A 25,620-nucleotide genomic window follows, 5' to 3' on the forward strand; every position below is an offset into this window, starting at 1 on the left:
AAATTAGAGATACTACAGAGTTCACTATTCTGTGTTCCTTCCTCTCTAGGCTTTTGTTTTTTCTCCCTTCAGTGTTCCATGGCAGTTTTCCTGAGGAAAATATTCTGTAGCCCAGTAATATTCACTATCAAAAAACTATTTCTGTTTCTTTGTCTACATGTTAATCTCCTCTTTTCATCTCAATGTGTTTTCAAAATTTCTCAACTCTTTCTGCTGGTAGAATAAAGCTGCCCCTCTTTGTGAAAGTATTTTCCAACTCAAACTATCCATGTGGGTAATATTTTTTTCAAAGGGAGGAAGATTGCCCACTTTGAGAAGCCTGTCTTGTGTGTTCCTGATGGGTTGCAGAACTGCCTGTGTGGTGCAGATCTGGGCATTGCATGGAGTCCTGGAGATGATCTAAGCCTCATAGCCCTATTTATAAAAGTACTGGAATATTGAGAACTCATTCATTTCATCCAAAATTTGAATATTTATTTGCATTAATATATCGGTGCTTGGGGTTTTTTTCCAACTTCATAATTTTTGCCATGCAAATATTAGTTGATTAAATTTCTCAAATTTTTTTTTTTGCAAAATCAAGTCTCAATGCTGCAGTTTTGATCTGCTATTAAAAAATTGGAAAGACTAAACTCTTGTCAGAGGCCAGGCAGGAAATTTGAGGCAGAGGTGGGGAAAAAGAAATCCAAGTTCTTCTCTTCAGTGGTTTAACCACAAGAACATCCTTCTGTTTTGAAGAGTATATTTCTTCTATTAAAAAAAAATTAATAATATTTTAAAAAAAGGAACAAAGGCACACGGGACTGTCAGTTTCAGTGGAGCTTAACCATTGTGGTTTTATGGTTTGGCAAATGGAGAACATAATTGCAATCCCAGTACTGAAAACTTCCAGATACTAGGCCTGCAAATCACTTGACCAGGATTGCTTTGCTTCTTTTAACCTAAATAGGTTCTCTTCCTCCCATCTCAAAGGCATCCTGGAGAACTCACATATTTTAGCCTTTAATAACAACATCAGAGAAATCCAGTGAGTAGTTTTTGGAAAGCTGACTCTGTGGCTGGTGCTGGACTGGCCACTCTTAACTCTATAAAGTCTGTTTTGTGTCATCACTAATGACATTTTTAGGGTAACGATGGCTTAAGAGCAGCAGAGAAAACAGTTGCATCAAGCTGATTAATTAAATTATGTGGATATCATTCCATCCCCTACCCAAAAGGGAGTTAGTGGTGCTTTTTTACTTTAACAGTAGTATTTTTACTGCTGAGTAGGATGTGCAGCAACCCAATCTACAAAGCCTACTCTGAACTACAGGGGCTTTGCCAGAACTGCTGCACAGGCAGAGTCCCTGGAGAAGGAGCTTCCATGGCAAATGAGGATTATTGTGCTTTGCACCAACTCCCAGCAACGTAAATGATACAGGCAAACAAATCTGCTCTTTGAATTCCTTGCATCCATATGGAGGAGCAGGGGAGGCAGAGCTGTGTCACTCCAGGATGCGTGGACTGACACTGAGAAGTATCAGCCCTTGTGCTGAGCTCTTTCTGAGTGTGTCACACATGCCCTCGAAGCCTTTTCTTCTTTTTTTAGGAGCAAGAAATGATAATTTGTTTGGAGAAAGGAGATAGCTTCTCTTAGAGATACGATGTATGTTCTTGTCTAATTTCTGTCCTTTCCAGTTGCATCAGTTTGAATTTGCATTTGGAAAACCCACAAAATTTTTCCTTTAAACTCAATGACTCTTCAAGAGGTTTGGCAAAGTAAGCATTGAAAATAGCTGGTCCATGTGTCTGCATTTGTGTTTTGATCTACTATATGTTACACTAGACTCTTTTTTAAACCATTTAATTGTTTTTAAAATTATGTTCTAATATAAGAACCTTACTTCTTCTATACTTCTTCTATAAGACACCCCAAGAGTGGTTATTTAACAATACCAGGGTTTATAATGAGCTCTTTTCAGTAATACCAGCAGCTGTGCTACAACAACCTGTCACTTTAACGTCACTTTAACTTGATCTATTCTTGTTTTATCTGATAACTGTCCCCATTTGTGAAAAGTCAGGCCATATTCATGTTAATTTTTTTTTCTTTTCCTTTCCAGAAGCCGGGATATAAACCTGAGTGTGTAGATTTGTGTGGTGCTCGCATTGAGTGGACCTCAGAGAAATCCAGCAAAAAGAATGTCTTTCAGGTAAGAGGCAAAGCATTCCACTGCTCATTTGTGTCTGAACTCTGAAGAGGTAGGCTTTATTTCCTTGGTTTTAATAACTACATCCTGATTTAATACAGCATTTTTCTTACCAGTAAAGGAGTGTAACAATTTATCCAGCATCGGTTTACTATTTTTCTAAGAGAAGGATTTCTGATGGCTGAGTCTCCTAAACACTTGAGAACCTGTTGATTTATTGATTAATGCTCTATATTCAATTTGTTTTTAAAACTTAGTAGGTAATTGCTTTGGGTTCAGGCCTAGAATCTTGACCTAGAGGACTTCCATAAACACAACTTCTTCAAACTGCTTATACAAGCACGGCTCCAGCGCAGTGCGGTTTCTCTGTTTATTTTTATTGCTGCTCAGGGTCCTCAGACGGTGATGACCCAGGTTCACTTCTGCAAGGGGAAGGGAGGATTTTTAAAAGCTTGCCTCTGTCAGGGCCAGCAGAGAAGGACATGTATTTCTCACAGGACTATTCTTCATTGATGGAAAATAATATTATTTAATTCCTTCGTCCAAATCCCATTGAATTGAAAGGGAGGATCAAGGCCCAAGAAGATGAAAGGAGGGGAAAAGCATTACTGCAAGGTTAACATTCCAGGATCTAAGGGCTAAAATAGTTTATTGCAACATCTTCAGGTTTTGGACATAATCCAGCTCCCATGAATATCAGTAGAAAGGATTTGTTGTCTTTTTCTGTTTCACTAAATGTTGCATCAAGCCACATCAAAATATTATTCTCTATGAGCCAAGTTGCTTCCCAGAGTTCTAACATTAAAAATGTTTAACAATACAAGCAATAAAGTGGGTAGAGATGCAGAAGGGAACATGTCAGGGTCAAGATCCTGTTAGTTACCAGAGAGTCCTTTAGCATCACGACCAATGAAACATGCTGGAGGATCCAACTGTGTCTGGGTCTGGGATGGAAGGAAAAAAAAGCCACTACACATAAAAAAAAACCCCTAAGGGCCTGTACATGGCTTCTAAAAAAGAAATCTCTTTGGGTCAGCTGTGTGTTACAGAGGCTTTTTCAAGGTTTATTTTTCTAGACATCTTTCTAAAGCACATGCAATATTTAGAAATATTCTTCTTTTCCAAGACAGCGAGACTTATGCTTCTATACCCCCCACATCTTTCAGGTTGTCTTGAGACAACACTTGGGGCTTTGTCATTTCCTAGGTATTTTTAGAATAAATATTTTGGTTTTTGCTGTCAATCTTCAGCTTTTTCACTTGGAATGTGATTAAGTATAACCTTAGCCTTCACTCCTGCAACCCCCTGAGCACACTGACAGGTCTTCTGAGGTTCTAGGGTTTATTTCTCATTTTGTAGTGAGCAAAATTCCCGTTTGGAAATGCATTTCAGTGATTCATTTGAGCTAATACATTTCCAAAGTAAAGACAAACGAAGCTCTGTTATTGATTTACCAGACTGGTGCTACGAGGGCTCTGCAATGCATTTTCTTCTCACTTCTGTTTGTGTGAGGTGTAACTGAATCAGAATAATGTGAGAAAGGAAACTCATGCACTACTGTTTGAACCCATTAAAATGTGTCTTCATCAAGCCAATAAGTGAGTGGGAGAGACATTAAGAAGTAAAAGCATGGGAGGAAGGACATATGTTAAGACACATTTTGAAAAGGGATGGAGCATTGTTTAGACAGAGAGCTACAAGAAGATTGTGCCAGATGGTAAGAGCGAAAGAGGAGAAGGCTTTGGCACCAGTAGTGGTGACATTTTGGGAAAGGAAGGGACTGAACAAGACTGGTGCTACATGAGCAGATAGAGTGGGAAGGGGACTGCAGAGGGAGCGAAGATGTGTGAGATAGTCTGGAGGGAATCCAAGGCCAGTTGGAAAGCAGAGAGGTCAGTTGGTACCTGGAAACTGAATATTTCAGGAAACACTTCTGATCTACTTATTCCTCGTGGGTGGGAATAAAATTGATAGTGTGTGTCTACTTATTCATAGGTTTGTTCAAATGAAAACAACATGGGTGGCTTTCTTTAATGCTTTCTTTCTTCTTTTTTTTTTTGCAACCTAAATATAGATGCATTGCATTGCTGTTTGATTAAATACATTAGCTGCTTAACTCTGAAGTGATCAGAAATAAGTATAATTATATCTTCAAAGCCCATCAAAACACAGTTGGTGTTTTGTTTCATTACTTTCTAATAAAACCTTCTTTTCTCATTCAGTGGTTTCTTTGAGCTAATGTGTTGTATTAGGAGTAGGTACAGAATTTTGAATTTGATTTTGCCAGGGTCCTCAATTTGAGTCCATGTCAAACCACCACAGAATTATAGATCATAAATGGAAAAAGACGATTGAAATTTTGGATTGAAGAAAAAGAAGGAAATCTTGGATTTAAAATCTAAGCAGATGACAGTTAATGGACAGCAGCAAGAAGATGGAGCATAGGAGTATCATAAAGAAAAACTAATTAGAAACGTGATCGATGCAGGGAGAAATAAAAGAGGGAACTGCAAGTGAGTGATATTCAGGCAGGAAGATTTGGGTTTCTGGTCTTGATCATGATGCTTTCAGCAGCGTTACTCCTCTCATTTTAATTGAGCTACTCCCTTTTTAACAGGATAAGTCTGATCTGTCTCACACTATCCAATTTGTGCATGCAATCTATTTCTGTTCTTGATGAACACATTATGTGGGGGTATTTTTTTCCCTCAACTTTTCCGTAACAGTAACTGAAAATATGCACATCTCATAGACTATAACCCCCTGGTTTCCTTTCATTTATTTTATTGATGGTGTAACTGGCACCCAGGAAAAGACCTGGTTAGAAGCAGCTTCCCATGGTGTGGGGTGAGGTAGCAGCTTGCAGTGAGACACGGTGCTGTTTGTTCTTGCTGGCTGAGTGATGTGATGCACTAGGTCTTCATCGGAGGAGTGCTGAATAAAAGAAGATTTATGTTCAAATCACATGCTTTAAATATTTCTGCTAAGTGCTAGTTTGCTCTTTGGTGTTTAGCCTGAAATTTAAAGCACTGAGGATTAAAAGGATTACAACATAATCTTAAATAATCCTAAGTGTCATTTACAGAGAGATGGTTGTAATAACTAAATAAAACCATGTTAAGGGATGGCAGTGTTGTCAGTCAGCAACTGGAACAGAAACAGTGCCTGTGTCACTTTGTTGTTCTCCTCTTGCCTTTTTTTGGCTTAGTTTGATATAGGGTAGGTGTGTTTTGATGTGAGGTATCAAAAAAGAAAATAACTTAATGGGCTGCTTTTCAGTCAGTGTTGATATGGTGTTAGAAACACCAGTAACTAGGGTAATTTGCAGATTTTTTTTCCAATATTCTACATTTCCTACTTTTAGTAAACTTTTCAACTGGGTCTTATTCTTCCCCCTGTTTTACTCAGCCTCTACTGTAAGCCAAACAGCCTTTAAATTTGAAATTCAGCCCAGACTCCATGGAAGATGTGCTCTTGACCTCTGGATTTTTAATTCTGGGGGTTCATTAGCACAAAGTCCTGTGGTTGTACACTATTTCCTTGAAGAGGTTTTGGGACATTTCTCTCAGATAATTCAAAAAGGAAAAGGAAAAGTAGGAGAGAGGTGAAAAGGAAAAGTAGGAGAGAGGTGAAAAGCACAAAAAAGGTCGTGAGCAGCATATTTATAAATCGATAAAGCTGCTTTGTTCTCTTAATAGCGCCATTCATTTAACTAACAGGCATTTTTTGTTTTCTTTAGTCATAATTTTACCCTGTACACCAAGTTCACTTTTAGGAAGGTTTCATATGAGGAATTTCTGGAGTTCTATGGCTGGGCTCTTGCCACAGATGTGGTGTGATACCGTTTTTTGTTTCAGTGCACCGCAGCTGTAAGGGGTCACTCAATCCTACACAACTAAGACATGTATTTTACAAATAGTGAAAGCTGTATAAGACCTACAGTATTCCACCAGCGAGACAGCTGAAAGTACAACTGCACCTATGTGCAATATGAAAGAATTTATCTTGCAGCTGTTTCATATATAATAACATTTATGGCGCTGATCCTGGGTAACTCCCTTGTCCTTGAAGCTCTCCAGCTTTGTCCAAGCGAGTAATCTGAATGATAAGCTATTTTGTTCTACATACTATAGGATCAGGATAGTGCCTGGATGCCTCCCAGGAATGGTTTAAGTCACTGCTTTTTGCCATGGGAGGGATCATATTTGTTTCCACGATCTCTCTAGAGGAAGCACTGAGAGCGCGACGTGGAGGGGCTTGGGCTGGGATTGGTATTTGGCTTTCTTTGTGTGTTTTTGAACATAAATGCTGCACAGAAGAGGGAAATCTAAAAGAGCCACCTTGCAGGCTTGTGATGGTCTTTATCAGCAGCTGGAGCCTGTTCCCACCCAAATCCTATCCCAGAGTTAGTCCCATTTCCCGAGCCTGAGAGGGCTCTTGCTTTCAGCTCCGAGTTGTGCAGGAACCTTTCCTGGCTTTGAATCTCCTGTGCATCTGATGGACCTCTTGTGATCTTAAACACCACTTTGTCCACTTGTGGACTTCACTGCTCTGGCTGGGGTTTAATTTCTATCCTAGAGACCTGAATATGTTATTGCCTAGTTAAAAGACTTGGCCACATCACACAGTCATTAGGTGGTGTCAGAAAGAGTTTCTTTAAGTAACAAAATTTGGTTTTTAGAAAAACACAAAACCAAAAAATGGTCTTCATCTTCAAAAGAAGTGTGGCCAGCAGTTTGAGGGAGATGGGACCCCACTTTGAGCACCATGGAGTTACAGAACAAAGGGAAATTGTTTCCCACTGCCAGAGGGCAGGTTTAGATGGGATATCAGGCTATTGGGATATTGGATATTGGGAAAGAATTGGGCCTTCCCTGTGAGGGTGGGGAGGCCCTGGCACAGGTTCCTCAGGGAAGCTGTGGCTGCCCCATCCCTGAGAGTGTCCAAGGCCAGGCTGGATGGGGCTTGGAGTGGAAGATGTCCTTGCCCATGGAATGAGACCAGTTAAGATCTCTTCCAATCCAAACCATTCTCTGATTTTACATAAGTGCTCTTTTTATTGTTGTAAGTGGGAGATCTTGAGCACAGCAATGTGGAACAGACTCACAATTGTGGTTCTGGTTCTCTCTTATAACTGAACCTTACTGGCAAAGCTCCTGCCAAAATATTCAGTAAAACCTAATCAATGAATGCAGATAATCTTTTGACTTCTCAACATGCCTATTTTCTACTGTAAGCTAAATCCAACAAAACCCATGAATGTTTTGGGGTTTTTTTTCCCCCATGTATTCAGTTGTACTTTTCTTAATTTCTTTCATTTTGAACATCTTGTAAGTTTTAATGTATTTTTTTTTGTGATCAAAACAGAAAAGTAAGAGTGGTCGTACATAGTGAAAGAGGAGAACTAGCCTTGATTGTGAGGCAAGTTTTGCAGGAAATAGAAAATTACACACAATATGCATTTTAAACTTTATAAAATTAAGAAGTCACTTTGGCTTCTAAAGACTATAATATGATATTTTAAGGTGATGATGAGGAGAGACCTTTAGATATCCTTGGTAATTTTATTTGTTGTTATTTAATTTATTTTTTACGTATGGAAAAGGCAGATTTAACTGTAACCACTTCACCTGTGTTGACAGTAGCTGCTCTTGGGACCCAAGGAGGAGTTGAGGTGTCCCTGGTTAGTAAAGAGCACAACAGGCAGAAAAATCAGCTGAGAAAAGAAAAGATCCTTATCTAATTGAGAATAAGCAAGAGCCTGGTAACTGGAGCACTCTGGAATATACAGTTCTACCCTTGTTTCAGAAATGTTGGGTGAGAAATGGTCAGGCTTTTCTCACCAGCGTCTCTCTCTTAAATCTGATTTGACTCATGTTAGCCCAAAGAGAACATATGGAAAATGAACTGGAATTCAGATTTCTCAGTGATTGCTCAGTAATGAACACAGAAATTCTTGATGTGATTTATGTTCTAAGGAATATCAGGTAATAAAGCCAGTTTCACCCCCCAAAAAAGTGACAGAAAGAGGGACAGATGTCATTGCCTCTGTGATACAATCAAAGCTTTACACAAGAATAGGAACATAAAAACTGTAAGGACTTTGGGTTCATTTGCATAGGAAACCTTAACAGAAATAAAAAAAACCCCACTTTTCTATGACATATACAAAAATATTTCAATGTTTTGATACTTCAATGTTCAAGCTATGATCAGTTTGGAAATAGAGAAGCAATCAACAGGAGAGCACTCAACTGACAGCACTGTGCATTTAAAAAGTTTGGGAAACTGGGTCTTCAACCTCTGTAATGGAATTTCAAGGAACTTCTCTATCAATTTAACCTCTGTAATGGGATTTAAAGGATTTCAAGGAACAGCAGCTTTATTCATAAAAAGGACAAACCAAGCAGTTAAGTTAGAAGTGACACAAAATTATAGTTAATCTATTTCTCCCCCTTGCTGAATCTGCTTTGGGGTAAAATAAACCCCTCGGTTATGTCAAAAAGGCCTTATGTATTTTGTGGTTACAGAATCAGAAAATTAGCATTTTGTTGTTAGTATTATTAAAAGAAAAAATTGAAAGCCTAATTACCATTTTTTAAAATGATGTGAAAAAGTTGTTACTTTCCAGCAATAGTGAGGTCCACTCCTGATATATTTTGTTATAGTTGGCTTCATGAAATAAGATTCAAAATTCTCAAAAAAGCTTTGGTTGATTTGTAGATATGTAAATATGATCTTACCTAGGCAGGTACTTTTTTTCCCCCCCCCATTATTGTCCTTAAAAACAAAAAAAAAAATCAGGAAAAAAAAAATCTTTTGAAAAGTGTAACTTCAACAACTCATGGAGGTCTTGGAAAGGCTTGAAAGCCTTGGAGCAGAAGCTGCCCTGAGCAAGGTGTTGTGGTGCTGCTGTCTGTGGCACTGCACATCACCTCTGTGTGGCACCCACTGCAGGCCACAGCCTCCCTAAATGCTGGAGGACTCCAAAATCCAGTGGAAAAGCAGCCTAAATTTTCCATGGAACCAGGCTGATTTTAACGACTCACAATCTGTATTCCCCCAGTCTGACATTATGTGTATGAAGAAGTCTGTCTGCTGAAAGTGATGGTTAGAACAGCTCACTATGCTTTTTAAGAGCCCATCTTTTGGCAAATCCAAGTGCTGACACGGGAGTGCCTGTGATAGGTACGAGTGCCTGCGTGTGCTCATACACATGTGCTTCTCAAGAAATTATCTGAATCACTTAGCCTGTGACAGCCACGCTTGCAGCTTTCACCAGTGCAGATGTTATTTGTCCATCAGGAAAGAAAATATTTATTTCAAGCCACAGGCATTTTCTGTGCTACAGGAATAAAACATAGCAGCAGTTAATGCTTAATGTGCGTGTGACATAATTTTGTCAGGGACAGAAGCACGGCTGAGCACAAGGAGCAGGACAAATCTGTGAGAGCAGAGGGAAGCACCTTGTGCCTTGGAAAACGAGAGAGCAACCCGGGCAGCGTGACAGAGGAGCAGCTTATTTTTCCCATTGTTTTTTTTCTTCTTTTTTTGGCCGAATTCACAGAGGCTTGTGCAGTTGGGGAGGGGAGGAGGGGGCTCGAGCGATGTTATTTTGTTTTGCAGCTGAAGGAGCGAGCGGCGCTTTGCAGCTCCCGCATGCGAAATGGGGCTGCAGCCTCTGCTGCATTATTCATAAACATATTGCTGCCATCTCGTGGGCAGCGCACGGGCGGGCAGGGACACAGGCAGTGGAAGAGGGGACGGATATGGGCAGTGGAAGTGGGCAGGGAAGGTGGGCAGGGATGTGAACAGCGATGAGAGCAGTGGATGTGGGCAGTGGAAGTAGGTGCTGGATTGAGAGAATGGATGAGGGCAGGGTTGCAGGCAGGGATGTGAACAGTGGATGTGGGCAGTGGATGCAGGCAGTGGAAGTGGGGAGGGATGCAAGCAGTGGAAGTGGGCAGTGGATATGGGCAGGAATGCAGACAGGGAAGGTCTGAAAGGGCAGGGATGCAGGTGGGGATGTGGGCAGGGATGCGGGCAGTGGGGAGGGATGCGGGCAGTGGGGAGGGATGCAGGCAGTGGGGAGGGATACAGGCACTGGATGTGGACAAGAATGCAGACAGGGAAGGTGGGTAGGGATGTGAACAGCGATGAGGGCAGTGCAAGTGGGCACTGGATGAGACAGTGGATGAGGGCAGGGTTGCAGGCAGGGATGAGAACAGCGGATGTGGGCAGTGAAGATGGGCAGGGGATACAGGCAGTGGAAGTGGGGAAGGATGTGGGCAGAGGAAATGGGCAGTGGATGTGGGCAGGAATGCGGACAGGGAAGGCGGGCACAGATGCAGGCAGTGGATGTGGGCAGTGGTGCAGACAGGGACGATGGCAGGGATGAGGGCAGTGGAAGAAGGTAGGGATACGGGCACTGGAAGTGGGCACTGGAAATGGGCAGTGGATGTGGGCAGGAATGCAGACAGGGAAGGTGGGCATGGATGTGGGCAAGGATGCAGGTGGGGATGTGAACAGTGGTGTGGGCAATGGATGCAGGCAGTGGAAGTGGGCAGTGGATATGGGCAAGAATGCAGGTGGGGATGTGGGCAGTGGAAGTGGGCACTGGATGAGACAGTGGATGAGGGCAGGGATGCAGCCAGGAATGTGAACAATGATGAGGGCACTGGATGTGGGCAGTGGATGAGGGCAGGGATGTGAACAGCGATGTGGGCAGTGGATTCAGGCAGGGATATGAACAGGGATGTGGGTAGGGATGCGCGCAGCAGAAGCAGCCAGGGCTGCCCAGTCTGTTCCCGGTGCCACCCAGGCTCTCCCTTTCCCCATGGATTCATCCTGCAGGGCACACTGAGCATTTTAAAAACATTTTTCAGCCAAAATCGGTGCCTGGTTGAATAACTCAGACCAGTAGCTGCTCTAGAGGAAGATGTCCCTGCCCAGGGCAGGGGGTTGGAACAGGTGACCTTTCCCTTCCAGCCCAAATTATTCTGCAATTAACATTCATTTAACTGGTTTCTGAACCAACGAATATTTATTTTTTTAATAATATCCCCAAAGACCTGTGTTCGCTAAATTATTCCTTAGGTAATAAATTGATGTTTTAAAATAGTCATTCTCTTCTGATCAGCTGGTAGGGAAAAGGTAAATAGCTTCACAAGGACGAGGTGGTTCAAGATAAAGCATGTAATGAAAATTATGGCTACAGATAGTCAGTAGGTGAACTTGATAAAGCACCTCTGATATGAGTGTGGCCCATGGTGCTGTGTTTTGTGCATTTATGATCCGGGGAAAATGGTATTTTCTGGCAATCAACAGCTGAAAGACAAACGTAAGAAATGCAAAAGAAGACTGGACTTCCTGGTTCTTTGGTATTTTAAGGTTTAGTGCTTCTCCTAATGGAAAACAGTTAAATTAATTTAAGACCATTATAATTTTTCTTTTTTTTAAATTTATTTTAAGCTAATATGAACAAAAAAAAAGTATCTTGATAGGTGCCCAAACACTCCCTTAATTTATCAAACTCTTGGGGAAAAAAAAAAAAAAGAGAAAAACGAATCCTGAATGAACTCACTCAGAGATAATCAAATCTGACTTGTTTACATGTTTGGTGCTGGTATTTCTGTGTTCAGCCGCTACATTTTTTAAAATCTTGGCGAAGCCACTTGACTCCATTTTTTTGTGTTTCTCTTTAATGGCTGAGGCAGATATTTGGAATTGGCTGGGCATGGGGAGCCTTGGCTGTCCTCTCTCTGAATTTTCGTGCAGAGGGATGGCAGAGGAGAGGTTTGGGATTCACATTTTTTGTGTAGGAGTGATTTCTTTGCAGACAAGATGTTTTTTGGATGCTTGAAGGTGTTATAGGGACAATGGAGGCAATTTAAATGCAAGGGGGGAACTGCAGGCAGTGACCTGCCCTCTCTTTTAGATACAACACCTCTGGTTTTCAGCTGAGCGGGAATTCCTAAATTGTGATTCATGGACCACTAATGGGATGGGGAGACTTTTTTGAAATGGTAATGCAAGACCAGGAGGCCTGAGAAGACGTTTAAGGTGGTTCCCAGATGAAAGGAAAACCCACAAGAACGTTTTCCACCAGGGACCCTGACTTTTCAAACCTCCTCCTCGAGTTTATTGATTTTGAGGATGCGCCTGCAATTGATCCCAGTTAGAGACTATTTTTATATGGATTATGGCAGTTGTGAGAAATATGAGATTGAGTTCAAGAGCTGGATTTCTTGAATTCTGGATTGTTAAGTTTTTTTTACTGTTAGGACGTTTTATTGGAGTTTTTTGTTGGTTTTGTATTTTGTAAAAAATTAATTTCTTTTTAATTTTTATTTTCATAACCTCTGCTCTGATTTAGGACAAAAAAAATTCCTAAGAATTTCAGCCACTACATCTGCAATGGCATCTGTAAAACACAGTGATCCAAGAAGTTTAGCAAACATTTTCTTTGGCAAACAAAGTTGCAAGGAGGGGATGTGGTTTGTTTACTGTTTCATTTAGAAATAGTCTATCAAACTTAAATTATCAGACAACTTTAACGCTTAAAATCCACAGCACTTCAGTCACACCCCCATTTTTTTTTTTTGTCCTCGTAATAGTCTTGATTGCTACAAGTACATTATTATTTTGAATTTTAATGTATTTAAAACCTGGAATGTGTTTAGCCTCCCTCAAGTCAGAGTTTGCAGGTAAACTGTCACAGATTGAGCTTTAAACTAATTTTTCTGGAGGCGAAGTGTGCATTTGTATATGTGAGTATTTACATGAGAGCACGTTTTAATTTGGTAAAATGGAGCCAATTACTGTGATTCTCTTAAGTAATAGAATAATTATTATTATTTTCTATTATTTGAACATAGTCATCACTAGGTGGAGGCATACTTTACATATTCTATTGAACATGTCATCTGTTATGGACTGAGATGAATTGCACTGATACTGCAGAGTTAAGTGAATGATCCCATTTTTAGCCTGAACTGTTGAAATAACCTGTTATCACCCATGCCCAGCTCTCAGGCAGACTAAGCAGAATTGAGTTTCAACCACTGAAAAACAATTAAAAATGGATAATTTTTAATCACGTGCTGCCAGAAATGCCTTGAATTAATTCAGGAAAATTGTTAATGCGTGGTAAAGTTAAAAGGAGAAAACAAAGCAGTGGCCACGGAGCAAGAGGTTGAAAGGACAAACATCTATTTCTTTCAATACCTCATCCTGCAGTGCTTGAATCAATATGCAGTGGATTGGCTGGGGTTTTTTACTTCTCATTTTAGTTGTGGTAGCAAAGTCCATTCCCAGTCCATCCATCCCTTCCTTGTAGGGCTGCCTGTCACAGACTGGGCAGGTTGGATTTTGGCTGAGGGTCACAATTCTTCCTCTGCTGATGTCAATACACCAATTTCACCCCCACTCTCCTGATTTACACTGGGGGTAGAAAATGCACATCTGTGCAGGTGCTAATAGTACCACGATGATGCTTTTTTCCTTCTTTCACTTTATGAGCTGGTGGGGCTGGATGTGTGTGAGGTGTCCTTGGCTGGCACAGCCCAAGCCCTCTCTGAGAGGACACAAAAGGAAACTTTTGGGTGTGAATGTGGGAGTCTGAGATAAGAACTGTGTTTCTCCATACTTGGAATACTGTGTTATGACTCTGCATCTTCTAATATCCACTGACTTTTACTGTTAGAGAAAGAAGAGTGATAGTGCATAGATTGTAAAGAAAAAATACACTTTATTCAGAAAATGATCCCCATTATTTGGGGGGTATAAAACACATTGTCTTCTATAAATGCTGAGAAAAGTGAGATGAGTTAATTTTTACGTCTTTGCCATTTCAATATATTTCAGGGAATGGAGTCAGGATTGTTGAGAGCTGCTCCTGAGCTTTGCAGCTTCTCCTACACCCCCAAACTGTCACAGTGGCCATTGCTGTGACTCCCAACTTTGTCACCTGGCTTGGGATGCTCTGCCCCTGATGGGCCTGAGCGCCTCATTCCCCTGGGGCTGAGTCCCTGAAAAAAGACCCTTCCATGATGTGTAGCAGACAGAGGTTTAAAAACACTGTAATACACCTGAAATATGCCTCCCTTGTGTTTGGTTTGTTGCTTCTTTTTCCCCCTGTATATTCTTTTTCTTTTTTTTTTTTAATGATTTGGAATCACACTTTTAATAATTATATTCACAATCTAAAATTAAATAAACATTGTGTTTAGTGCTCGAGGAATTGCCAACCAGCACTCAGGAAAGTATGTCCAGCAATTTATCAGCGTGTAGAAAATAATTATAGCAATATTTTGAAATGCATTGGTTGTAGTTTTGTTTTGATTTATAGAATGTAAATAATCCGTTTTGGTTCTTCTGTTTCAAATGACTTTTTTTGAAGTAAGGCTTTTGAATAAGAGTCCCTCAAACCAAGCTGTTACTCCTGGGAAATTCTGTAGTGGTATGTTACTGGCATTTGAAAAATGCACACCTTCTGAGAAAAAACAGGAAAATTCTGTCAGACAGACTGATGGGAATTCCCAAGTTTGGAAATGCAAGTTCTGTTGGAAAACAATGGCAGCACAATTCAGCTAGGGCTGCAGTTGGAGTGAAAAGGAACATGTTTTCACCATTGCATACATTTTTCTTCTTTTTCTTCTTCTTTTTTTTTTTTGTGTTTTGTTTTGTTTGGATTTTTTTTTTTTGTTGTCGTTCTGGAAACAAATATTCTACACGATCAGTTAAAAAGTGCAAAGTAAGGAAAGAGAGAGAGTAATGTGTGTTGGAACATAACATAGGCTTTACCCATGTAGATAAGTGTGAAGAAATATGGTAAAATTGAATGTAAACAAAGAAATGGGGAAAATGAATGTGGGAGTGAAGAACTGTGTGCAGGCAGTAGGAAGAATGTAATCCAATAGTAGAGATCAAAGGAAGGGAAGCCAATTTTTTCAAATATTCCATAATAACTTCAATGCAGCAAGGTAAAGGATCCGAACAAAGGGTCAAAGCGCCACAAATGGGAGAGAGGAGGAAACATTACACGCAGCGAGGGGCGCGCAATTTATTGTCATTATTTTTGTTTAGGATCAATTATTCTCTCCCATCTCCTGGCATTTCAGGACTCTTTTATAATTACCAGCACTGTTTTCCTCTCCCTCTCGTGCACACACACACACACACACGCGCTCCGTCTCGCTCCCCCTTGCAGGCAACACTTCTCCTCTCGCGCAGATTTGAGGGGGTAGGAGGATCTCAGGGGTTCTTTGCAAGATGCTCGTTTCCCACTGCAGACTGTGGCATTGCCAGGACTCTTCAGGGGACTCTCTGCCAGCTATCCTTAAAAGCTTGCAGAGGAGTGGGAGAAGATTTGCATACTGCCCAAGCAGGGCCAGATTTGAACCCCCCTCTCTGCTGAGTAGTTTGTGACTGAGTAAATAATGACACCCAAATCCCTGCAGCTTCTGCACTGGACTGGGTGCTGTGCTCTGCCAAGCTATTGGGGTCTGTCCCTTATTTTTTCCCTCCCCAATCCTAACATGCTCCTTTTTAATAATTCAAAGAGATTTCTTTTCACCTGCATCCCCCCCACTTCTAATTTCACCTTTCTCTGCTCTTGTTTTCCCTTTCCCTTTATTTGTATTTTAATAACATATTTTAAGCTATTTTTTTTTCTCCTGTTCTCAATGTGATGACAGTGTATCCTGATGGAAAGATAATAATGCCCAAGGAGGTTTTCTTTTATGAATTCTGCTGGTGTTACTTTCACATGCACAAATATATCATCTTGATTTCTAGCTCTGGGTCATTTCATTGCTCTTGTATGTCTTGCTAGGAGATGTTTCCTGTAATTAAAAGATTAGGTTAAATAGATTATTTGTGCTGCCCTGTCTACATAAATGTTCTGTTTCTCTGCCTCTAGATACTGGCTTTTGTGTTTTAAGGCAATGTTGTGTACATGGAGTTGCATCATGTCTCCTTTGTCTTTAAGTTGCTGATTTATTGGTAAGAGAAGCAATCAAACAAGACATTTACTGCCATAGCCTTGTAGGGTCAGTGAATTAACAGGTGCCAATAAGTTCTAAGGAAGTGTTTTAATCGTTTCTAAAGTATTTAATTAATGGACTTTCTTAGAGGCGTGGTGACAGAGCAGACATAAGGCTGATAAATATTTAATGCTTGTATCTAGGGAACTTTTTCTCCCTTTCATGTAATTTGAGGTATTTACTAATGGAAAACAAAACCTAAATTGTTGTGTAGCATGCAATCAATGCTAAGCTGCTATTAGATTGTCCAGGGTTTGGATACCTATCAGGAATTAATCTGCATGTGCTGTGATATTCTGCATATAGAGCTGGTTTTGTTTAGAGGGGATTTGGGAGCTGGGTTTCTCTGACAGAGCTGGATATCTGTGCATTGGGTATCTATGTTAATACTTATGGGCTGTTTCAGGTAGCCTCTATGGGCAAAATTTATTGAATATTTGGTATGTGCATGGCTGTTTGCTTGGGCTATCATGGTTTCAGTAACTTCCACTTGTAGGGTGGTAGTAGAAAAGAGACTCCAGGTTCCAACATTTTTGTTGCTCAAAAACATCTTTGTTGCTTTATTTAAACCATGACTCCATAAATGCCGTAATTATGCTTAAATGTTTGAGAGTATTTTTTACTTACTTAAAATAATTTGGGTTTTTTTCACCTTTGAGGAACATTTTCCTCCTTGTTACTTTCTTAAGTTTTCACTCCTTTCACTCTTAAAAAAACCCCAAATAAATAAATAAATCAGCTGTGTATAATTTGATGGCATATAATTCCTCTTGCTCTTGAATTCTGTTTGTTCTATTCCTATGAAAATAAAAAAAAATTCTTTTTTTCCTTAATATCCCTACCTTAAGGAAGAAAGTTTGTGGTACAGCAAGTGTGGCTCCATTAATTAAAGACCCTTTCCTTGCTTTCCCTTGCTGGTCTGAGCTTTGTTAAGTCCCGCTCTGCAGTTTGCTGTGCAAACAGGAACGCAGAGCCTCTGGAAGGAATTGATTCTATCTCTTCTTGCAGTCCAGCAGAGCTCTGATCCGCAATGCTCCAGCACACCAGGCTGTTCCAGACGCCTTTTGCCATTGTTAGTGCAGCAGCAGGCTGGTTATCAGGTTGTAAGAGTTAATTTTGTCCTGTCAGGAGTGGGAAGTCGCGCTGTTGCAGGACTGGGGACCAGCAGTGCTCTCACTGGTGGCAGTGCCTGAGAGCAGCTCGGCTCTGCTGATCGTTTCTAATTATGATGGCATGCTGCTGGAGTGACAAAAAAGCATTTATGTAGTGCCCAGGCCCCTTGACTACACAGAAAATGTAACTAAGACCATTGTGATTTAGTGACAACATTGTTTTATAATCCCTGAGCTATTAATGGGGAAAAGATGGAAAAGATGTGGTGCCTGTAGCACCTGAGGAGGGAACAGGAAGCTTCCTTAGAAGTGGCTGATCCTGAGAGAGTCACAAAAACAACTTCTGGAGGTGTCTCTTGTGTTGTCTAGAAGTTTGAGCACACAGATCTATGGAAATGATGTGATGCAAGAGGCAAAATATTTCTGATAAAAAAAAATTATTCTTATCGGAATTCAGCTAATATGTATTATACTACTTGCATATACTACATGTATTATACTATTGCATAGTGCACTATTTTTACTTCTCTCATTTTTAAACCCTTTTTTTACCCACTTTTCCTCTGTGTCTTTATTAATATAATTGCTATTTGAAAGCCTTTTATTTGGCGTATATGATGTGTCCATTTGTTAGGGCTAGGTTTGAAGTCATCCACATTTCCTTTCCAGCTCTGTAGCATGTAGAGAAGGATTTGCTTATAATCAGTCAAGGCAAAATAATTGGGAATAGGAATAATAATAATAATACAGCAAAATAATTGGAAACAGGAATAATATAAAGTAGCAATGGCCAATGTATTTGTCAGCATGCCTGCGATGGGTTTTGGTTTTCCACTTGACTCAGTGAATGTGTACATGGCACGTGGGGGGAAGCAGGCATCTCTGTGAGTCTGATGTATGCAAACCTGGAAATGCAGATATCACAAATGTTGATTAGATCTGCCTGTGTAATTAAAAATACACATCTTCCTCTTTGAAAATGCAGCTCCCTCCTTGGGTTCTTGGTTTCAGCCTTTCAGAGACAACTGTGCCAATCTGAGCAAGTCTCACAGTAACTTTGTTTGGACAAACTCTCACTCTGCTACTTTTTGTTCATAAATGCAGTTAACAAGTTCTTTTGTACTTCTTTGAGTGTTAATTGATGTAAACAAAGTCTGCATTTTATCTAATCCCACTGAAGCTTGTTAAAATTAGAGATGTGCCAAATTATTCCAAAGCAGGTTGTAAAGTAAGTGAACCATTAGATCCACTGGCTCACAAATGGCATAGACAATGTGTGCTCTGCTTGCTTCTTTTTCAGGGACTGTTTATATCAGAACTTTCAAATCACAGTTTTTTTTGCATCTCTTAACATTGTGTTTAGTTAATCTGTATGGCAGAAATATAGCACAAGCAGCAGGGCTGAGCGTGCCTAAAGCTATTCCTAGAAAAGTCCATATATACACTCCTAATTGAGCATACCTAGCGATCAGCTCTGCTAATTTCTATATCCAGCATTTTCTTTCTCACAGGCACGTCCATTTGCTGGCATTTTCCCTTTGCAGGACTGTGATTTGCAAAATTGGTTCTTGCCCGATGTGTTATTTCAGAGGTGGTAATCCAACACACAGGGCTCTGTTCTAACCTTAGCTAAGCCTCCAGGGTACAGGGTGAGCACTAAGGCATCATTCCTATGGAAAAATTAGTGGGATTGATACAACTGCATGGAACTGATGGTCCTTCTGTCCTTTCCTGGTAACTAGGCTGTCCTCACCAGAGGCTGTCCTCAAAACCTGGTTGTTCAGGGCTGCTGTGGTTCTGCTCCTATCCCCACCTGCATCTGCTCCTTTGCCTTTTGGAAAATTATTCTTTTCCATCTCCTGCCTCCTCTCCAGAATTCAAGGTCTCTGATATTCTGTGCTGGTACAGGACAATGCCCAGGGCTGTTGTGCCTGCACTGTGGACACAAAAGTCTGCACTCCTGCTCCAGCCCTCATCCCTTCCTGACTCAATACCCTCTGGGCTCTCTCAAGTCTTCTGACACTTGACCATGAGGACAAGTTCAACATCTCCTCTAAGTCTTTTAAAGCTGGCTGTGATGTCTCCCCACTTAGACTTTCCCTGCAGGGTCCTACTGGTAGAGGTGATTGGTTAGTTCCATACATAATTTAAGATGTATGACTGGGGCCTTGTGTTAATAGGAGTAATGAAACCTTATAAAATAGCAAAAAAAGGACCTCTCTGCCTGGTTTTCAAGTTTTGTTTCAAGCTGTAAATGATCACCAGGGATCAGTATCCTACAACTGCATGTTTTACAGCACCTCATGGCAATTGTTCCTACCAGAAGTTTGATTCTTAACTGATGAATTGGGATATTGTGTTTATGCAGCAGGAGCATTCACTGCTGCCCTCAAGGTGAAGGAGAGCAAATCTATAGAGAAAGTGGCTAGTGCTGGGATTTTCCTGGGCTTTGGGAACTGGCTAGAAGAGCTGATGTACTCAATTAGGAACCAGATCCATAAATACCCTTACTGACCTGGTTAGCAGTGTTTTTATTTTTGCTTAATCACCAGTGCTTTTTTTTCCAAACAAAAATGTCTTGTGGACAATTCTTCTCTCAGGTAAAGCTGAGATAAGCTGGTGAAGCATGTCAGAAAAGACAGATCTCAAAGATCAGTACATATAGATGTTAACTTTCATAATTCTCTGTTTTTTTCTAGCTGCCAGCACCATAGTATCTAATCTTTCTAGCAAACAGGTGGCTCTTGCAGCATGCTTTACAATCAGTCAGACTTTGCCTCAGCCTAATTTGCTTAATCATATTAATTAATTACTTTTGTAAATGTCAGAAAAGTTCAGCAGACATTTTACTTTTAAAAAAGATTTTTGAAGATCTTTCTAGTAAATATGTAGCTTTGAAATATCTGCAGTATTTTTACTGAAATTGCATAGTTACTCAGATTATTCATTTCAAGTAAACTATTCAACTTTTTTTTTTCTCAGTCTTTTCACTTAGCAAATTGACTTAGGTTTCTATGAATTTATTTCCTATTTTGTCTCAGTTTAATTAGGTGATGCCAATCAATTCCATCCTGTGATCTGTTCTGCTAGTTACAGTGTGGCATTTTTCCATTTAATATACCCTCTGATTGGAGAACAAAGTATTAGTGGTGGGTAACACTATGGACTGGAAATTATTTGGGTTTTTCCCAAATGCCTTGTATTTATGTATACCAGCATTACCAGCATTTGTGTGCTGAGGAGTGAGGTGTCTTTTTTTTTTTTTTCAAGTATTGGAAACTCCAGAAGTCAACTTTAAAGTAGGAGATGAAAAGGATAACATGCCTCCTAAAGGTGGGACTCAGGTGTTGTAAGCCACCTGTCTTGACCAGGGCTATTTGTTAGCCAAAATGGTGACTCTGTAGTCTTCATTTAATTAATAAAATAAATGACAGGTTGAGAACATTTACAGAACAATGCTTGATAGTTTTGTACAGGTTTGGTTTTTGTGGTGTTTTTTTTTTGGTGGGTTTTTTTTTTTTTTTGGCTATATCTGTGTTGGATGTTATATGGTTATTTAGTAAGGCTCAGAACAGAGGTCAAGGCATAAGTGATGCTCTGAGTGACAGGTCTGAGAACCAAAATATTGAGACTTTATAGAACTCTGCAGTCACTGAATCATAGCATGCTTAGGTGAAATGAAGGAAAACAAATGCTCCTACCTCAAGAAGCCTTGGGGGAATCACTTGAAATAAAGCCTAATTGACTAACAAATCTACAAATGGTGCTTTTCCTTAGATCTGACCATGTAGTACACCTCCCATAATTTCTTTGTGCTAACACATTTTCTGGCTAATGGATCTTATGCACACAGTCCCTGCTGCCAGTCAGGGTGCAGGAGATGTGCTCCAGATGTGCAGTGTGGGATCACTGTCCTTCTGTTCCCATCTGTAATAGTATTTAACTTTGAACAGGGCAGTGATGGTTGCAAAGAATTTGTAAATCCTCTTTTCTTTGGTGTCTATGAAAGCAGGAGACTTTTATGTTAAAAATAAGTAAACCTGAGAAGCTTAAAAAACCCCCAATTTTCTGCCATGTGGTATCTTCAGGTTAGTCATCATCTCTTAACTCAAGGTCAAGCCAACAAAAGCATTTGGTTTGTTCCTGCACCATGGGGGCTTCCAACTTAGAACCCATCTTAAATTATAAACCTTTGGGGTTTCATAATTGTGCTGTTGTACTATTAGTGCTGCTCAAGATATCTGTTTGGGTCGGAGCTTCTAATTTCCCAGCTATGCATGGGGGTAGCAGAGCCTGTATAGAGCAAAAAGGAAGCTGAACATGAGCACGAGGAGTTGTTTTAATTGTCTAGGAATTTGTGTCTCATTCTGAGATGGCTGTGTGTGGTATTTTTTTTTTTAATGAAACAAAATGAAGGTTGCACCACAACTTGGCCTTGTTGACTTTAAAGTGCACGAAATCTCACCAGCCCTTCAGTGAGCATGGGGTACATTTAAGCAGAAGAAGGCAGATTTTGCGTGGATCTGGACCAATTGATGTTTTTTTGGCAGAAACAATAGAAAACATATTACACTGTGTTTTTATGTTTGTTTCCTCACACTGTGTGGTTTTGTCTGGTTTCTCTGCAAGCAAGGTTCAAGCTGGCGAGCCACACAGTTTCCTTTTGATTTCTTTCTTGTTCGTTTATTGGAATTTGAGATTGGAAGCAGATACAGTGGATGCAAACCCGAGCGAGCCAAAATGTTTTCAGTCTTCCTGTGCAGCCCTGCCTGAAAGCTCAAGTCATTGAATTTTATACAGCAACGATATTAAGCTAATTCTTCCAACTCTTCTGGAATGTATATTTCCATTAGGATGGATGTATTCACATAAACTAGTTATTTTAATATTCTTCTGAACTGGAATGCAATTACTCACTCAAATTAGCCTTTCAAAATATTGACTAAAGGGGTTATGACATTCTGATCCTTCATGAGGCTATGGTCAAAAATTCAAAGTTTGTCAAGATTCAAGATGCAAGCACATGAAATGGAGTATAAATGCAGGTTATGTATACTCCATCTGCAGCAATAATATTTTAAAAACTTAATCAGTATAATACTGCTTGACAGAATAGCACAAGATAAACTAATATTTTCAGTTCAATTGCATAAAGGCAGTTTAAAAATAGGCCTTACCATTTGATCATGCATTATTTTCCCTATGAAAGAACATGTGGAAACAGTAAGAAATGATAATCCAACATAAAATATACAAATGTACAAATTTTATCCAAATGCTCCAGACAAGCCAATATGGCAACCAGTATAACATACTCTGCTTCTCACCAGCATGCTTTCAGCATCAGTTCTTAAGGGTTTTTTTAAATGTTTAAATATATTTGATATATATTTAATCCACAAAAGGGTCCAGACAAAGCAGTGGGGCACCAGTGCCTTCACATCTGAAGCTGTTCTTCAGCATCTGGCTCCCACCTGCCCACTTAACATAATTACTCAACATCAAACACTGTTTTGCTCATCTCCAGACTTCAAAGCCTCAAAGGAAAGTCCTTGTGCTTCTCTAAGACCCTGCCATGGCCATCACTGGCACTGGTGGTGGCACTGGCACCATCACCCACATGGTGCAAGGGGGTCAGGGGGTGTGAGACCCAATCCTTTCCCTGCCATGTACATGTAGTGGGAAATTCAGGATATTTTTCCTGGTTTATTTCCTTTAAGAGGGCAAAAAAGGCCCTTGTCATAGGTAAGAAGAGCAGAGTGCTTGTTCTGTTGTCCATCCCACTTTGTGCACCTATCCCACCTCCTCGTCCAGGTCACCTGCTGTGAACAAAGTTACTGAGCCTTAGCTTTTGTAGGAGTAAGACTAAGATGTCCTTCCTTCTGGCTTGAGACAGCTTTGCTAGTCTCTTCCCCTGGGTTTGAGTTGTGTTAAGGAGCTGTCTGGTTCAGTCAGGCTCCTCCATCTCCAGGTTGTTGTGACGTGGAGCTGCTCTCACTTGGATGCCCACTGCACATTCACCATGCTCAATGGAATGGCCCTTCCTCAGCTTCACAGGAGCTGGGGAACACTCCTAGAAATGCACATGTGGTCAGAGGATAGAGAGAAGTTTCTGGGGCCATTCTCTCTGAAGTGTATTTGCTCACATCACAGCCCTCCTCGGCACGGAATTCCTGAGCCTGAGCTCTCAATGCACAAAAGCTGTGAGATGGTGGGCACACATGGCACACCTGCTGTGAGAACTGAGAATTAAAAACCTTCTGAATTAAAAATCTGGCTTTCAGAAACCAGACCCAGGCTGTGAATATATGCAGAGTAAACAGGTCTCAGAGAACAGAAGCCGCAGGTAAATCATCTGGTTTGTGGTTTTTTTCTAGATATGCTATGCTATGGAGGTGTTACTCTTTCTTATTTTTGTAGCTTTCCTTTAACTTGTGGTGATTTAGAGATATTTAGATGTTGTTTTGTAATGAAAAATGTGTAATCCTCAAAAAATGTGGAAAGCAAAACTTTCCTAAAAATGTTATACTTTCCTTTCCTGCATAGATTAATGTGTCAGGCAAATGATAAATATCAACAGTGTTTTCAGAGCAAAAATACTTTAGATAAAGGGCAGAAACAAAGAAACTGCGTGTCGGGTGCATTAGAATGGGAGTGAATTAAGAGTCTTTGATAGCAGTTATTCTGCTAGTCCAAATAATGACTAATTACCACGGCAATCCTTATGTTCTGTGCCATACGGACCCCACCATTCCCACTCAAAAACACTAATGGCAAATATACATTGCAAACAGATGCCATGTGCACATATCATCTGAAAAGGCTTTTAGGAAAACAAGATTGCTGGTCTTTGGATGGAAGCAGAGCAGTTGTGCTGCAGGATGGCAGAGCACCAGTGATTCCCATGCCACAAGAGACTCCCCATCTGTGCCACCACTGCAGGAGCATCGGGCATGGAATGAGGGAGGAAAGCCTGCCTCAGGTTTGAACACAAATCAGCCTCTCCAGGTACAGCTTTCCTGTGCCACGAGCACACCTGGCTCATAGAATATTACACCTGAGCAGACTGAGATGCTTCTTGTTAGATCCAAGCCTGTGTTGGTCCTCAGCTGGTGGAGAACAGCTTTGGATAATTTGGGGGTCTCTCTCTGAGGTGGTGTCTGGAGAAATGGTGTTGAAGGTCCTTCCAACCCCAGAAATTAATTTCCCTCTGCCTGCTTCAAGGAAACTTCTGCTCAACTTGGTGTGTTGCTGGCTGGACCATGGATGTCCCTGACATCTCAGATCACCTTCAGGGAGCTCTGAATCAACAAATGAAAATTGCAGATTTATAGTCCGGGGGTTAGTGGAGGTGCCCTGGGAATAGGGAGGAGAAGGCTGTGAATTGACACAACTGGTACCCTGGTACAGCCCTGGGATGGGCAGGTGCTCTGTGGATCAAAACTCCTGCTGGGCTGCAGCTGCTGCTGTAATCCCACCCTTCTGTCATTCCTGCAGAGGCTCAGTGCAGAGCTTTGGCTTCTATAATGAGCCACTTCAGGAGGGGAAATAGGCCTGTAGACAATATATTTTGAAGTGCAAAGGACCATTATTTTCAGTAATTTGAAAATACGGAGTTAAATTTTGGAAAGCAAGGGGCAATGATACTTTTTAAAATCCTTTGCTAGGAAAGGAAAGGAAAAAGGAAAAAAAAGAGAAAGGAGAAAAGAAAAGGGGGAAAAATACTTTGGCCTACAAATGATTTCTCTGGACTTCATCACTGCATTCTGGGTTTAACCATCATGAAACCTCACACAAAACGAATACAAATGTCTCTTTAGCCCTGATCTCAGAGATGAGGAGCCTTGGTCCACAGAGGCTTCGTGATAGCTGAGCCTACTGAGGACCTGCCAGCCTGCACATGCTGTCCCGTGGCACAGCCCAGCCTGGCAGCTCCGAGGGGTGCCAGGATCCCGAGATCCTGCGGGCACAGCTGTGCCAGGAGAAGTGGAGGGACGGGTTTGTGTTTGCTCGGCAGCCGTGCCCAGTGGCACAGCTCTGCCACTTGACACATCATGAGACAAACATGTCAGGAGAGAATTGATATGTTTGAAAATCATTCTGGGAGCGACTTTCAGCATTAGCAAAGTTTCTTTCTGATATTTCTGCCATTTTGCCGTGTTGCGGTTTTAGAAGGCTTGAGTTATTCTCTTTTATAGGCATCCAATTCTAAAAAAAATCCTTAATAATATGAAAATGTGTATCTCATAAATGCTGATGGAAATATCTTCTAAT

The 25,620-nt window shown here is 40.7% G+C and overlaps 1 protein-coding gene across 1 annotated transcript in view; it reads left to right on the plus strand.

The window, feature by feature from the left end:
- ARHGAP15 (Rho GTPase activating protein 15) overlaps positions 1 to 25,620 on the plus strand; it is a 320,905-nt gene that overhangs the window by 55,744 nt on the left and 239,541 nt on the right. The window contains exon 6 of the mRNA XM_066553615.1: positions 2,103 to 2,192. Within this exon, the coding sequence (XP_066409712.1) occupies positions 2,103 to 2,192 (90 nt within the window). The remainder of the gene's footprint in view (positions 1 to 2,102; positions 2,193 to 25,620) is intronic.

This window comes from Molothrus aeneus, chromosome 7 (assembly GCF_037042795.1).
Source record: "Molothrus aeneus isolate 106 chromosome 7, BPBGC_Maene_1.0, whole genome shotgun sequence".
NCBI classification, from domain to species: Eukaryota; Metazoa; Chordata; class Aves; order Passeriformes; family Icteridae; genus Molothrus; species Molothrus aeneus.